Source organism: Phoca vitulina, unplaced genomic scaffold (genome assembly GCF_004348235.1).
Source record: "Phoca vitulina isolate PV1807 unplaced genomic scaffold, GSC_HSeal_1.0 scaffold44, whole genome shotgun sequence".
Taxonomy (NCBI): Eukaryota; Metazoa; Chordata; class Mammalia; order Carnivora; family Phocidae; genus Phoca; species Phoca vitulina.
In genome coordinates, this window is record NW_022589747.1 from 2,480,674 (window position 1) to 2,494,483 (window position 13,810).

The 13,810-nt window shown below is 49.1% G+C and overlaps 1 protein-coding gene across 1 annotated transcript in view; it reads left to right on the forward strand.

The window, feature by feature from the left end:
• The window catches only part of ABCA13 (ATP binding cassette subfamily A member 13), a 369,069-nt gene that overhangs the window by 107,692 nt on the left and 247,567 nt on the right, over positions 1–13,810 (forward strand). Inside the window, exons 27-28 of the mRNA XM_032430502.1 lie at positions 2,347–2,486; positions 12,963–13,076. Coding sequence (XP_032286393.1) covers positions 2,347–2,486; positions 12,963–13,076 — 254 coding nt within the window. The remainder of the gene's footprint in view (positions 1–2,346; positions 2,487–12,962; positions 13,077–13,810) is intronic.

Sequence of the window (13,810 nt, forward strand, 5' to 3'; positions counted from 1 at the left end):
TCTCATAGTCCATAGTCTCTCATGGTTCATCTCCCCCTCCGATTTCCGCCCCCTTCATTCTTCCTCTTGAGGATTTTTTATGTGCTCATCAAATCTAATCATCCAATCATCCATCCATTCCTCCACCCATCCACTGATCCATCCATCTATCCTTCCATCCATCCTTCTATCCATCATCCACTTCTATCCATCCATCCCCATTCATCCATCCATCCATCTGTCCATCCTTCCCTCCCCCATCCATTGATTCATCCATTTATCTGTCCATCCATCCATCCACCCATCCATTGATCCATCTATCCTTTTATCCATCCATCCTTTTATCCATCCATCCATCTATCCATCCATCCACCCATCTATTCATCCATCCTCACCCACCCATCCATTGATCCATCCATCCATCCCTCCCCCATCCATTGATTCATCCATTCATCTGTCCATCCATCCATCCACCCATCCATTGATCCATCCATCCTTTTATCCATCCATCCATCTATCCATTCACCCATCTATCCACCCATCCCCACCCACCCATCCATTGATCCATCCATCCATCCCTCCATCCCTCCCCCATCCATTGATTTATCCATTCATCTGTCCATCCATCCATCCACCCATCCATTGATCCATCCATCCTTCTATCCATCCATCCATCCATCCACCCCTCTATCCATCTATCCCCACCTACCCATCCATTGATCCATCCATCCATCCTTCCATCCATCCTTCCTTCCATCCATCCATCTATCCATCCATCCATCCATCCATCCATCCATTCATTCATCCATCCATCCATCCATCCATCCACCCACTCAACCATTCATCCATCCAGTCATTCAGCTACCATGGAGGACCAGTCTTTCTTGGTCCTTTCATACATTGTATTTCAAATGATTGTCACACTAACCATAGACAATATTAGTACCCTCCTTTTCCACATGACATACTGGAAGCTCAGAGAAGGTTAAGTGACATACATATGGTTATGTCTTTTCTGAAATGAAAATTGTTACTGTTTAAATTATGCTTATAAAGTGTAACTTTAGAAAATATCAGTAAGAACAATCTTTATAAATGATGGTTTAAAAACTTATTGTGTAGTCATGCTCTTAATTTATATCTCAGGGGATTCCTTCTATCAATTTTATTGTACTTGTTGAATAAAAAGAACTGGTTTTTCCTTTTCAAACAGAATTTGGGAAGATGTAATGAATAGTGGAAATAATCACAACAGCACTATTCATACCTTGGGTGTCAGGAATCATGATATCAAAACTAAGATATTTCCATTTTAAATGTCCACTTCAGGGGTAAAAGAACGAGTTGAAGTATTCATCACTAGCTTAAAACCTTATAATATTTTGGAGCCCCTGGGTGGCTCAGTCAGTTGAGTGTCTGACTCTTGATCTCAGCCCAGGTCTTGATCTCAAGGTTGTGAGTTCAAGCCCCATGTTGGGCTCTATGCTGGGCGTGGGGCTACTTAAAAACCAAAAAACAGGGGCGCCTGGGTGGCTCAGTCGTTAAGCATCTGCCTTCAGCTCAGGTCATGATCCCAGGGTCCTGGGATTGAGCGCCGCATCGGGCTCCCTGCTCCGTGGGAGGCCTGCTTCTCCCTCTCCCACTCCCCCTGCTTGTGTTCCCTCTCTCGCTGTGTCTCTCTCTGTCAAATAAATAAATAAAATCTTTAAAAACAAACAAACAAAAAACAAAAACAAAAAACAAAGACAAACCTTATAGTATTTGGTTGCTACCTATTCGGTTAGACAGGTCAGTTGAGTAAACCTTTGATTGAAACCAATTAGCACACAGCAATGTTGGTCCCCCACCTTGAGGGATCAAGTGTTTGAGTGAAAACAAGGTGCTTTAATATATCAAAAGCAGTAAGGTCAACACTGCTGTGTAGGCGCAGGGAAAAAAATTCAGTAGCAATATATAAAGCTAATTTCATAGGAAAGACCTAATTCTGTTCCCAATCCTGTAGGGTGCTCATGATTTTCTACACTGAAGATCAGATGCATTTCTTTCTATTACTATTTGCAGGTGTCTTTGTCATCAATTAGTGCTCTTATTGATGACTTAGTTTGAATATGTGAAGGTCATGCTTTCCTTTCTTTCCAATTACCGAAACGAACACGGTATCTTGAAATTTCTGACAAGGCGAGAACTGCTAAGGACAGCGACAAGAAAAATTATTCTCGAATTTACTGCCCAAATTCAGTTGTGGCATGAAAAATGTATCTACATCACCCATTGGAAAGTGAGGCATCATGAATATATAGATGCGTGTCACCATTAGCCTGGGCATCCTGTATCGTAAGTAATTTTTTTTTCTTCTAATTGTGACAGCACCGTTTTGCTTGAACCTCTATCAAGAAATTCTGCAGTCTCCAAACGGCGCTTTGGTGTGGTCTTTCCTAAAACCTGTATTACACGGAAAAATACTGTACACACCAAATACCCCAGAGATTAATGAGGTCATTCAAAAGGTAAGTCTGGGGGCGCCTGGGTGGCTCAGTTGGTGAAGCGTCTGAGTCTTCGCTTGACTCAGGTTATGATCTCAGGGTTGTGATATCAAGCCCCATGTCGGGCTCCACGCTCAGCCGGCAGTCTGCTTGAGATTCTTTCTCCCTCTCCCTCTCTAAAATAAATAAATAAATTTTTTTTTTAAAAAAGGTAAGTCTGAATGAATGAGGATCTTATCGACCATACAAGCAGAGCATCAGGAAGGGGTCTTTAAAGATACGCAGCGTTTTATAGATTGGAATGCATAAAGTTTTCGTGTGTTGATGATGGTTCATCTTGGCCTCTTCTGGCTCCTTGTTCCCCGGGTCGCTGTCCTAGAGGACACGTTGGGGCAGGAAGTATTATTTGGAGCAGCCCATGCCGTGAGGATAATTAGACAGAAAGGCAGGCTGTTCCCTGTGGTCCCAGGAGAAGGTGGAGGACAAAGGCTAGTCGGTTTTGCTTGGTGCATCTGGCGGTTAAGGACGAGTCAGACCAGACATGTTTGTAGGCGCCGCCGGGGCGTGGCGAGTGACGTTTCCAGGTCGATTGTGAGGCTTTGTCAGCCTCACTCTGTGGAGGAGGAGCTCAAGGTGGTGGCGAAATCAGCTTCCCTGGGAGCAATCCAGACATCACAGGGTTCTGCTTGGTTTCCCTTCCGGACCGTGGGTAACGTCCCGCACCCATGCACTGTCGGACTTGCGATTTTTCCTATTTGTGCTTTCTTTTGAAACGATGGTGCTGTATCTTGTGTTTTGTTTTCGTGTCTGGCGGTGGCTTGTAAGGGAGCCTGCAGGCTCCTTTTGGGGGCTTCACAGAGGACAGACATGCGGATGATCTGATCCGACTGTCCCACCCAGAAGAGGAGACACCAAGTTCTCCTGATGATCCGCTTTCAAGCTTCAAATAGTACTAACTTGAAGGCGGAAAAGTTCGCACTAGCGTGTGGTCATGTGAGCGGTGGTGTTAGTTTTGGTCCATCTGGCTTTTGCACACCCCTGGGGTCATCCTGACAAGCAAAAGAATAATTTAGATGTAAGATGAGGGATTCGTTCAGTGTGAGAGGTGAGCCGTTCCTCCTGCACAGAGAGGCATCTGGGGGGCAGGGCTTGCGGGCCTCCATCAGCTGGGGGAGGCCGTAGGCTGGCCAGGACAGAGCTGTGGGGAGGGCTCGAGCCCCATGCTGCCTGAGAATGAGGAAGATTCTAGAAAAACCAGAGACTTCTCCGATTCTAGCTCATCCCGTTTCAGATTTCGGTAGATCCTAACGGGAGCTAGTATCTTTTTCACTCATTCGATGCGCCTCACGACCTGGCTTGTGGATATCCTGGTTTTGCACTGGTGACACTAACTTTATTTTGGCAGTTGGCCCTGGCTACTTAGTTTTATGAAACTTGGATCCAGTCATGAGACCCTTGGTCTAAAGTCCCAAGTGGCTGGGAGACCCTGGAAGCGTTGCCACTTGTGTTAAATGAAGCAACAGACTCTGTAGGGTGCAGGGCCCGATGTTGCAAATTACTTAGTACTCAGTTTCATTCTCTGCATTACTCGCTATTAGGTGGAACCACCTAAAATGGCCATGTGTGTAGGAAAAAATGTAATTTCAGGGGGTTCAACCTCTGACACTGAGGGTGTCCCCAAGAAGCACGGTGGTGGTAAGAACAGGCGTGCACGCCGGCAAGGCTGGGTGTCGCCCTCCCTGTCCCGACTGTCCGTGTGACCCTGGGCTTATTGCTCTCCCTCTGGAGCTCTTCCTCGATCAGCAAAAGGGAGGCATGAGTGAGATCCAGGATTTCCTGTGGGAGATCGATCTTCATGGGGATACACCGCAGTCCCTGGGGGTCCTTCCCACGCCCTTGCCTGCCTGGACTCCCCGGGGGATGCTCCCTTCCACTGAGCATGTCCTGGACCCCGACGAAACGATGGCTACAAATTCTCGGGAGTACCCAGCTTGTACTAAAGGACGTTTAGGCAGGAATCCATGGTCTTTGCACGTTATTATTCGAGAGGCCCCAATCCATCAGTATCCTCTTTTAATTTTGTGGGTCAGAATTGTGTTTCGTCTTGGCCCCAGGCTGATGCCAAGTTAAAGAGCAGTGTGGAGACAGCACGTGAGCTTTAAGAGAGGTTACAAAAGTAAACAGAACAGATAAAGGAATTAGAGGGGCTTTCCAAGAATCAGTGGCACGTCAGGAATGGCATCAGAAGTGGGGTGTCACACCCCAAACGTTGTCTGTCCCCCAGAAACATTCTCCGACTGCTTGTGCTTGGTTTCCTTCTGTCACACGAGCTAAGATCGCTGTCTCGCAGTGCGTGTGGTCTGGAGGATTGGAAAAAGAATAAATATCAGAGATGATATTTAGAAAAGAGACAACTAACATAGGCCTGGATCTTCTCTACGAATGTGATCTCTGAAGGACGCCCCGCCCTCGTTCGTGGGGGGCCTGGGGAGGTCGAACGTCACCTGAGGAAGGAGGCAGAGGTGGTGGGGGGCCGGGGATTCTCAGCCGGGGTGGGGCCTGGCAATGTTGTCCCCGGAGGAGCCAGGGCAATGTCTGGAGGCATCTCTGGTGTCACAACTAGGGGGGTGGTGGGGGCGGGGGGCTACTGGCATCCGTGGGTGGAGGCCGGGGATGCAGCCAAGCTCCCCGAAATGCACAGGACAGCCCCCACTGTCCGGGGGCAGGATGATCTGGCGCAGAATGTCACGGGTACTGAGGCGGAGAAGTGTGTCTAGAGGGGGTGGGAGCCCAAGGGGAGAGAGGGACAGAGGAGGGGCGCCCTGTCCAGCACCTGATGATGGTGCTGAGTGCGGAGGGGCTGTGGGCCGCAGGGAAGCCGAGAGCAGAGTGCACTTGGCCTTCACCACCCCCCTCTCCCGCGTGTCTCAGGACCGTGGTGGCCCGAGCAGAGGGGTCAGGCAGGGGGGCAGGCCTGAATTAGCCTCTCCCAGCATGGGGGCAAGGAAGCCAGACTTCCCTGATGTCTCTGTCCTGAGCCGAGGTTGGTGACCTGCCATGCACCTGCTCCTGCAAGGGGGAAGGGGGCCTTGGCGCCAGGGTGGTTCCAGCCCGGCCGCAGCAGGACGGCCTGGGCCGAGCGTCCGAGAGCAGGAGCTGAGAGGAGAAGTGTGTGTCTGTTGTCTCGACCGCCATCCCCACGGGGCCTAGCAGAGTGCCAGGAACACAGAGGGCAAATGGGTGTTGGATGAATCAAAGCATGGTGATTATATGGCTCTTGTGCCCAGTTCAGTCAAAGGCATCCGTGTATTTAAATATGCCAGGGACGGAATCAACTCTGCGCCAAGCTCTCTGCCCTCCCCGCGTCCCGCGGGTGCCCCGTCTATCACAGTGGCACTTGTACTCGGGTGCCGATCCGCCGTCGTCTTGCCTGACTTAGCAGGGGTGAGCATGGTCAGGGAGTGCACCCTGCCACGGTCATCACTGTCCCCTAGCCACACTAGGCCAGGCCCCTGCCAGGACCATCTCATTGACCTCTCAAACAACTGTGGGAGGGAAGTACTATTATCCCCATTATACAGACAGGAAAATAAAGGCTTGGAGCGGATTCGAGACATAGCTGGTAAGAGGTCCTGGGGGTTATGGATTTTGGGAGGACACGATCCCGCACGGAACATTGCCACTTTCTTTTACCACTTGGACGTGGAAATGTGTGGGGCCATCGAGGACACTTGCAAACTCTGTCCTTCAGGTTCTGCAGCCAGTTCTAGAATCGCATGGAAGATAGGAGCCCAGGGAGGGCTGGTTTGCTAATGACTGCATGAAATATGGCGCTGATTCTGCAAAACAGGCAGGAGACCCCCAGAGACCAGCCACTGGGCCGCTCCTCTGCGTCAGCTGGCCCTGGGCTCCCACAGGAGCTCTCCCCTGACCCTCGTGGCCCATGAACTCGCTCCCCGGGCAGGGTCGCACCTGACTCGTCGGTGTCATCTGCAGGGCCCGGCACAGCGTGCTGACGGGACGTTGCCCGTGAGCAGGTCTGCACGGAAGTTTGCAGATCTCCGTTTGCAGGGCCCGTCAGAGGAGGAGAAGATACGGTTCATGGTGCTTTCATCATTAAAACGCTTTCCCTCAACGTCGGAGCTAGCGTTCTTCCATGTCCCTGGGGTCCCCGGAGACCTCCTCCGTCAGAGGACCAAGAGTGTCTTTTTGACTGTGACAGCAGTTTGCCCTGAAGTCGCTGAAGCAGACATGAGGCCTGTCTGCCGGTGGGTCCCGCTCGTCTGCGCCTGAGCGAGTTTCTGGAGCCCAAGGGCAGCCTGCAGCTGCTGGCCTGGCTGGCGTGGCCGGCGCGGCTGGCGTGGCTGGCGTGGCTGGCCTGGCTGGCCTGGCTGGCCTGGCTGGCGTGCGTGCCGGCCACTCTGGGACGGAGAGCCAGGCCCAGGGTTGCAGGTGTCCCAGGGGCGTGGGCACCCTACACGGCAGGGCTCTGGGAGCCCGAGGGGGGGCGCCACCCCACCTGCTGACCGTGGCCACTCCATGGTCCTCGTGGGGATCCCCGCCTCAGATGCAGTGTGGGAGTCTTGCCCCCTGCCTCGACCTCCCCAAAGCCCCGGGGTCAGCTCCTGTGGCTTCTCGCTGCTTTCAGCTCTGCAAGCCTCTAGTTTTTCTTCTGTTAAAGATCAGGCTGGTGTTAAAGCTGGTTTCCGGTGTTTGACATGATCTTGACATCAGAAATTGCGTTATCTTTTCTCCTTAGTGTTTTTTTCACGGCGTGCACATTTTTGCTGTTTTCTGAGCACGGTGTCCATCTGGTTAGTTTGCAGGGTGTCAGTCAGGGTCCAATCAGAAGGAACAGCAAGGAAGGTTTTTCATAGGAAAATTATGACCATAACAGGACCTTAGAGTAGCAGGGGGTTGGTTGGGGATGTGAGGGGAGCTATGAACAATGCAGCCTGTGGCTGGTGGGGGCACCGAGGGAAAGCAGGGACCACCCTAGAAATGGCCTCCCCGCCGGGATCGGGGTCCGGACCCCACCGGGAGGAGCACAGCTGTGGCCAGCTGGATGCAGAGGTCCCCGGGGACCCACTGGTGGTGCCGGGATCTGCCCTGTGGGTGCAGGGGAAACCCTCTGCGGGGCTGCTCTGCGGAGCTGGACCAAGGCCCGCCCGCCCGGGGAAGTCATCGTGGGGATGCAGCCCCCCGGGAGGGGCAGGCTCTCATACATCTACTCTGCAGCAGAAGGAGGGACCTCGGGGACATTACCTGCTCTCATCCGGGCACTGCGGAGCATTCTGCTAGCTGGGAGCTCCCCTGTGCCTCATGCCTGCCAGGGGAGCGGGCCGAGGTCCGACTCATTTCCTTGTTGTGATTTTCTGCTCTGCAGTGTGTTTTGAGACAGTTCGTAATCCTTGTTGAAGCTTTGGATGGCTGCTTTAAAATACTTGCCAAATCATTCCAACCTCTGATGTATCTCAGTAGGGACATCAGTTAATTGCCCTTCTTAATCAAGGTGTGGTGTTTTTGGTTCTTTGTGGGGTGGGTCCTCTTCTTTTTCTTTCTTTCTTCTATTTTTTTTAAAGTTTATTTATTTACGTAGTCTCTACACCCAACATTGGGCTTAAACTCGCGACCCCAAGATCAAGAGTCATATGCTCGTCAGACTGAGCCAGCCGGGTGCCTCTAAAGTCATTTCTTTTCACAATTTATTTTTATCAATCTCTTTCTGCTTTCCTCAGATTTGTTGTATTATTGTGCTATGTTGACTAATTTTCACTTTTTAATTAATAACGAACATATTTGAGTCTGAATTTTGGTTCTATCCAGTATGTTGTTATAGCTAATGTCTGCATTATTTCCTAGATGAACATTTCCTAAATAATGTCCTATAACTCAGGAGTTATTTGTGATATTTAAAATTTTTTAACTTGCTGGGGCACCTGGGTGGCTCAGTTGGTTAAGCGTCTGCCTCCCGCTCAGGTCATGATCTCAGGGTCCTGGGATTGAGTTCCGCGTCGGGCTCCCTGCTCAGCGGGGAGTCTGCTTCTCCCTCTCCTTCTGCCCCTCCCCTTGCTCGTGCTCTCTCTCTCTCAAATAAATAAAATCTTTAAAAAAGTAAAATAAAAATTTTAACTTGCTAATTTAAACAGTGTTCACACCAACCTTGGCTAACAAATTCTAATTTCATAATACACCCCTAAATGATTTGTATAGTTTGGGATTTTACTGCGTATTCATTTCAGTAAAATTTTCTTGAAAAACAAGGGTATGTATGCATATATAAGATAAAGTAGGATATTTGAATTAATTTAAATTGCAATAACTGGCTATATAAAAAGATATATATGTTTATAAATATATAAAACACATTACATATGTAAATATACATATGTATTTGGTGTGTGTGTGTGTGTGTGTGTTCTCTATTTGTCGATTTAAGATTTTTAGATCTTCTCCTTTGGCTGCATCAGTAACACCACCCATGGTCTGCGAACGTGTGTGCAGTCGGACTGTGTGGGTGGTGTTTACTGAGCATCTACTAGGGGCCAGGCCTGACCTCGAGACATCAGAATATTCATTTATCTTAACATCACCACAGCCACTACCCCCACTTTTCTCGAAGCTTGAAGCTGACAGTTTAAATAATTTGGGTAAGACCATGCAGCAGATAAGAGGCAAAGCCAAGGTTTTAACCCAAAACGGGGCTGTTTTCACGACCTGATTTTTCAAGTACTCTCCGCCTGGTCTTACGAAGGCTTAACGTCTCCTACTGTTCAATCTTGTCAAATTCCTTCATTATTTCTAGTCCTTTTGACTTCATATATTTTGATGATATGTTGCCGAGTCCGTAAATTTTAATCATGGTAAATCATAAATTTTTTTTCCAGAATAAATCATGTTCTTTTTGTCACGAATTTTATTTTGGTGGCTGTTAACATTTCTAGCTTTTTTGGTTTTGCTTGATATTTAAATTTTTTGTTTTTAGTCCAGTGTAAAAATACAGCTGGCCTTTCATAGAGTTGTCTGTGCAATAGATCATAATCTTAAATTGGAAAAGAGCTTTTGGGGTGCCTGGGTGGCTCAGTCGGTTGAGCCTCCGACTCTTGGTTTCTGCTCTTTTTTTTTTTTTAAAGATTTTATTTATTTCACAGAGAGAGACATAGCGAGAGAGGGAACACAAGCAGGGGGAGTGGGAGAGGGAGAAGCAGGCCTCCCGCTGAGCAGGGAGCCCGATGCGGGGCTCGAACCCAGGACCCTGGGATCATGACCTGAGCCGAAGGCAGACGCTTAACGACTGAGCCACCCAGGCGCCCCAATAAGTGAATCTTTAAAATAAAAAAAAGAAAAGCGTTTATTTTGTTCATAGCTACATTTTTAGCACCTACACCTGGACGTGGCTTACAGACTCTCAATAAATATAGATACTTACTGAATAGCTTAACGAACTGGGTCCGAAATCCTTTGAATTGGATGTTTGGACCTATTCAAAGTTATTGTTGCGAGTGGCAAGTTTAGAGTTCTTATTGTCATTCTCTGTTACAGTTTTAAAATTTATGTTTGTCCTTGTGGTTATCTTTTTTCCTTTTTCGCTGTTTTTCTCTTTTTTTTTTTTTTTTGAAGATTTTATTTTTAGGGACGCCTGGGTGGGCTCAGTCGGTTAAGCGTCTGCCTTTGGCTCAGGTCGTGATTCCAGGGTTCTGGGATTGAGTCCCTGCATCAGGCTCCTTGCTCAGCGGGGAGCCTGCTTCTCCCTCTCCTGCTCCCCCTGCTTGTGCTCTCTCTCTCTCAAATAAATAAATCTTTAAAAAATAAGAAGATTTTATTTTTAAGTCATCTCTATACCCAACGTGGGGCTCGGACCTACGACGCCGAGGTCAAGAGTCGCATGCTTCACGCCAGGCGCCCTCCCTTCTGTGTTTCAATGTTGAGCTTACCCTCTTACAGTTAATGATGAGAGTCCTTCTTTCTCACTCAGGTGGGAGCTCCCATTTGCCTGCCTGCCTCCCTGCCCGCCCCTCGCCCCCTTTATCGCCGATGGAGTCTACAGGTCTATAGATTACTATCTCATTAACTGGTGTCATAATCATCAGCCACTGGGGCTTCTAATTTCAATTATAACCTTCCTATTATAACTTTATAATTTTCACAGTTATTTTCAAGAATTACCATGGGCATCTGGATTACACTTAAGACTTTGTTAGCTACTATTTAAAAATCAATTCTTGGGCCACCTGGCTGGCCCCGTCAGTGGAGCGTGCGACTCTTGATCTCAGGGTCATAAGTTCGAGCCCCACGTTGGGTGTGGAGATGACTTAAAATAAATAAACTTTAAAATCAATTCTCTATTTGAATGGTTTCGTGACTCAGCACCATCTGGATCGTATCAGAGATGTATCGTATTCTTATACTGAGTTAACTCTTACTCAGGTTGGGTTCCAGGAAATTTTTTAGGAGGCTCTCAGGTAGCCTGCGTTCTTTCTGCTTGGGTATCTGAAGATGACCTGCACATAGGAGTTCTTGCTTTATACTATTTGCCTCTCAGAGCTATAGATTGCGCTTCACCGTCCACTGACCTTTAATTTTGCAGAGAAGTTACCTGAAACTACATTAATTTTTTTTTCCGTCTTAAGAAGCTTCTTGTGAACTCTTGGGTGTGTATTCCAATTTCAATTGGAATTCCAGATTTTATGAGGTATGTTAGACATTAGTCTGCTTTTAATAATTTTGCCTGTTCTAAGAAAGGCTCTGAAATGTACAGACTCAGGGATGTTTGTGAGCAATAGTGAGTTTTCTTCCTTCTGTGATTCGTGACTCTGCTGTGACCCCTTCCCTGGAATCCTCCTTGGGATTGGAATCCTCCTTGGCTTGGCTCTCCCGCGTCTTTCCTAGATTGGTTTTCCCTGGGTCTCGTGGCTGTCCTCTGGGGGCCAGGACGGCGTCACCAGTTGGTTCTGTGCGGAGATTTGTCCTGTTGCCATTTCTGGAACGCTGCCCGTCTGCTGCCCACTTGTTCTGGGATCAGCGGCCTGGAGGCCAGTCTTCAGCCCAGATTGCTCCCTCTGATCACCCCCTTCTCGACCCTCCTTGGCTCGTCGTGAAAATACCAGGCAGAGATTGTCTACATTTTCTCCTCTCTTTCATGAAATGGGTTCAGATGAAGACCTTTTTCTCTCCTGATTCGTACGTTGGCCTCGTCCCTTGACCAGAAGGATCGTGGCGCAATCCCTAGACCTAGAAGATCGTGCTTAGCCAGTGTGGGTGAACAATGGCAAGGGTGTGAGTGCAAAAGGGCCAGGTTCACGTGAAGGCAGAGGGAGAGTGTGGATTTGCAAGAAGCCCTTCCGCACTGCTTCATGCGTCCGGCAGCCCAGTGGAAGGAGGAGAGGCTCTGGGCCGGGCTGGGGGGCCACGGTTCGAGAGCACTCCAGCCGTGTCCCGGGAGGACCTCCTGCTCTGTCTTTGGGCTGGCAGCAAACCACGACTGCGGGGAGCATCCTCTCTCTTCTGTGGTGGTTGCTTTTCAGCTCCTGCGCTGGTGTGACCTGGGCCATTAGGAGGGTCCCCTGGTGACCCCAGGGACGTGTGGTTGGCCTCTCAGACCCTCCTTATTCAGCCTTGTCTTTTTGGCACGTAGATCATTGTCAGGATTAAAAATACAGTAACGTTGCCATGGACGCTTTCATGGATATCGTTTTATATTTCACTTAAATCATTTCTGAGCATAGAGTCCTTTTATCTTTAGAGAAAAGGCACAGGCTTTTTTGTGTGCGTGGGTCAGTGACTAGGAATATGTTTATGAAACCAAATTGTTTTACAAAAATCTGGCGCTCATTTGCTCACTAGCAACAATAAATGATAAAATACAGGTAGTTGTCCTCTGTCTTCAGTAGTGTTGGGTATCGTAGAACAAATGCATGGATATTACCTGAGAATATATATATATATATTTTAATTTATTTGACAGAGAGAGTGAGCAAGAGAGAGAATGAGCAGGTGGGAGGGGCAGAGGCAGAGGGAGAAGCAGGCTCCCCGCAGAGCAGAGAGCCCGATGCGGGGCTCGATCCCAGGACCCCGGGATCATGACCTGAGCCGAAGACAGACGCTTAATGACTGAGCCACCCAGGCGCTCCCCAAGAGCATATTTTTGAGGAGGAAATGTGGGCAAACATGATTTTATGTAGCAGGTGTGTTCTGGGGACATCTGCTGTTCCCCACAGTGAGCTCAGTCCTGGGGCCACCGTGGTGGACGGGTGGACGGCACTTGCAGGGAGAGTCTGCGAGAGTAGTCTTGGGACTCACCTCAGAGACGAGGACGCTGGAGCCGGTCACCTGGCCTGGGGAGGCGTCGGCGGCCTGCCGGTGACATTGGTGGCTCTTTGCTCTGGTGGCCAGTCATGTATATTAGGCTTCTCTCCCTCTTGTCCCTGCACGGCCCCTAAGAACCCTCCCGAGCTGGCGTAGCAGACCTGGAGATAAACCCACGTATGCTTCGTTTTGCAGGCAAATTACACTTTCCATTTCGTGCACAAGCTGAAGACTTTAACAGAAACACTGCTGAAAATGTCCGGCATTTTTCAGAACAGTGGGAGTGGCCAGATGCTCAGCCAACTGCAGGTGAGTGGTGGCTGTCTTCACATCGAGGGCGAGGGTTGGGGGGGCACCTGCGAGGGCGTGCCTCGAAATCGGAGCGGCCCCTCAGGGGGCCCCACCGTGCCCCTCGGGTGCGGCTGTCAGCTGACTAATAATACTGACCTAGAGTTGAATGTGTGAGGCAGTTTTGTGAGTGGTCAAGGGCTTGGTTCGTGCCAGATGTCACTATTATGAGCACGATGAATAATTTAATAGTATTTGCCTGTTCTTTAAATTCCACAAATGGAGGGACGCCTGGGTGGCTCAGTCGGTTAAGCGTCTGCCTTCGGCTCAGGTCATGATCTCAGGGTCCTGGGATCGAGTCCCGCATCGGGCTCCCTGCTAAGTGGGGAATCTGCTTCTCCCTCTCCCACTGCCCCTCTCCCTGCTTGTGCTCTCTCTGTCAAATAAATAAAATCTTAAAAAAAAATAAATTCCATAAATGGAGGCACAATTCTGTACCTTAATGCTCTTTTGAGTGGTTTGCGTACTTTTCAACTGTGGGTCTGTTTAAAGGGCCAGTTATCACTCCCTGACATTCTGTATCGACGATCTAATATATTCCAAAATCCTGGGGGCTGTGTTTTAAGACGGCCAATTCCTGCAGAGCCCGACAGCCATGAACTTCAGAACTTTACAGGAGGTAGGCCACATAATAACCTGGGGCCATTTGTGTAACTGGAAGTCCCCTGAAGTCTGATAGCATGAGAAATCACGCC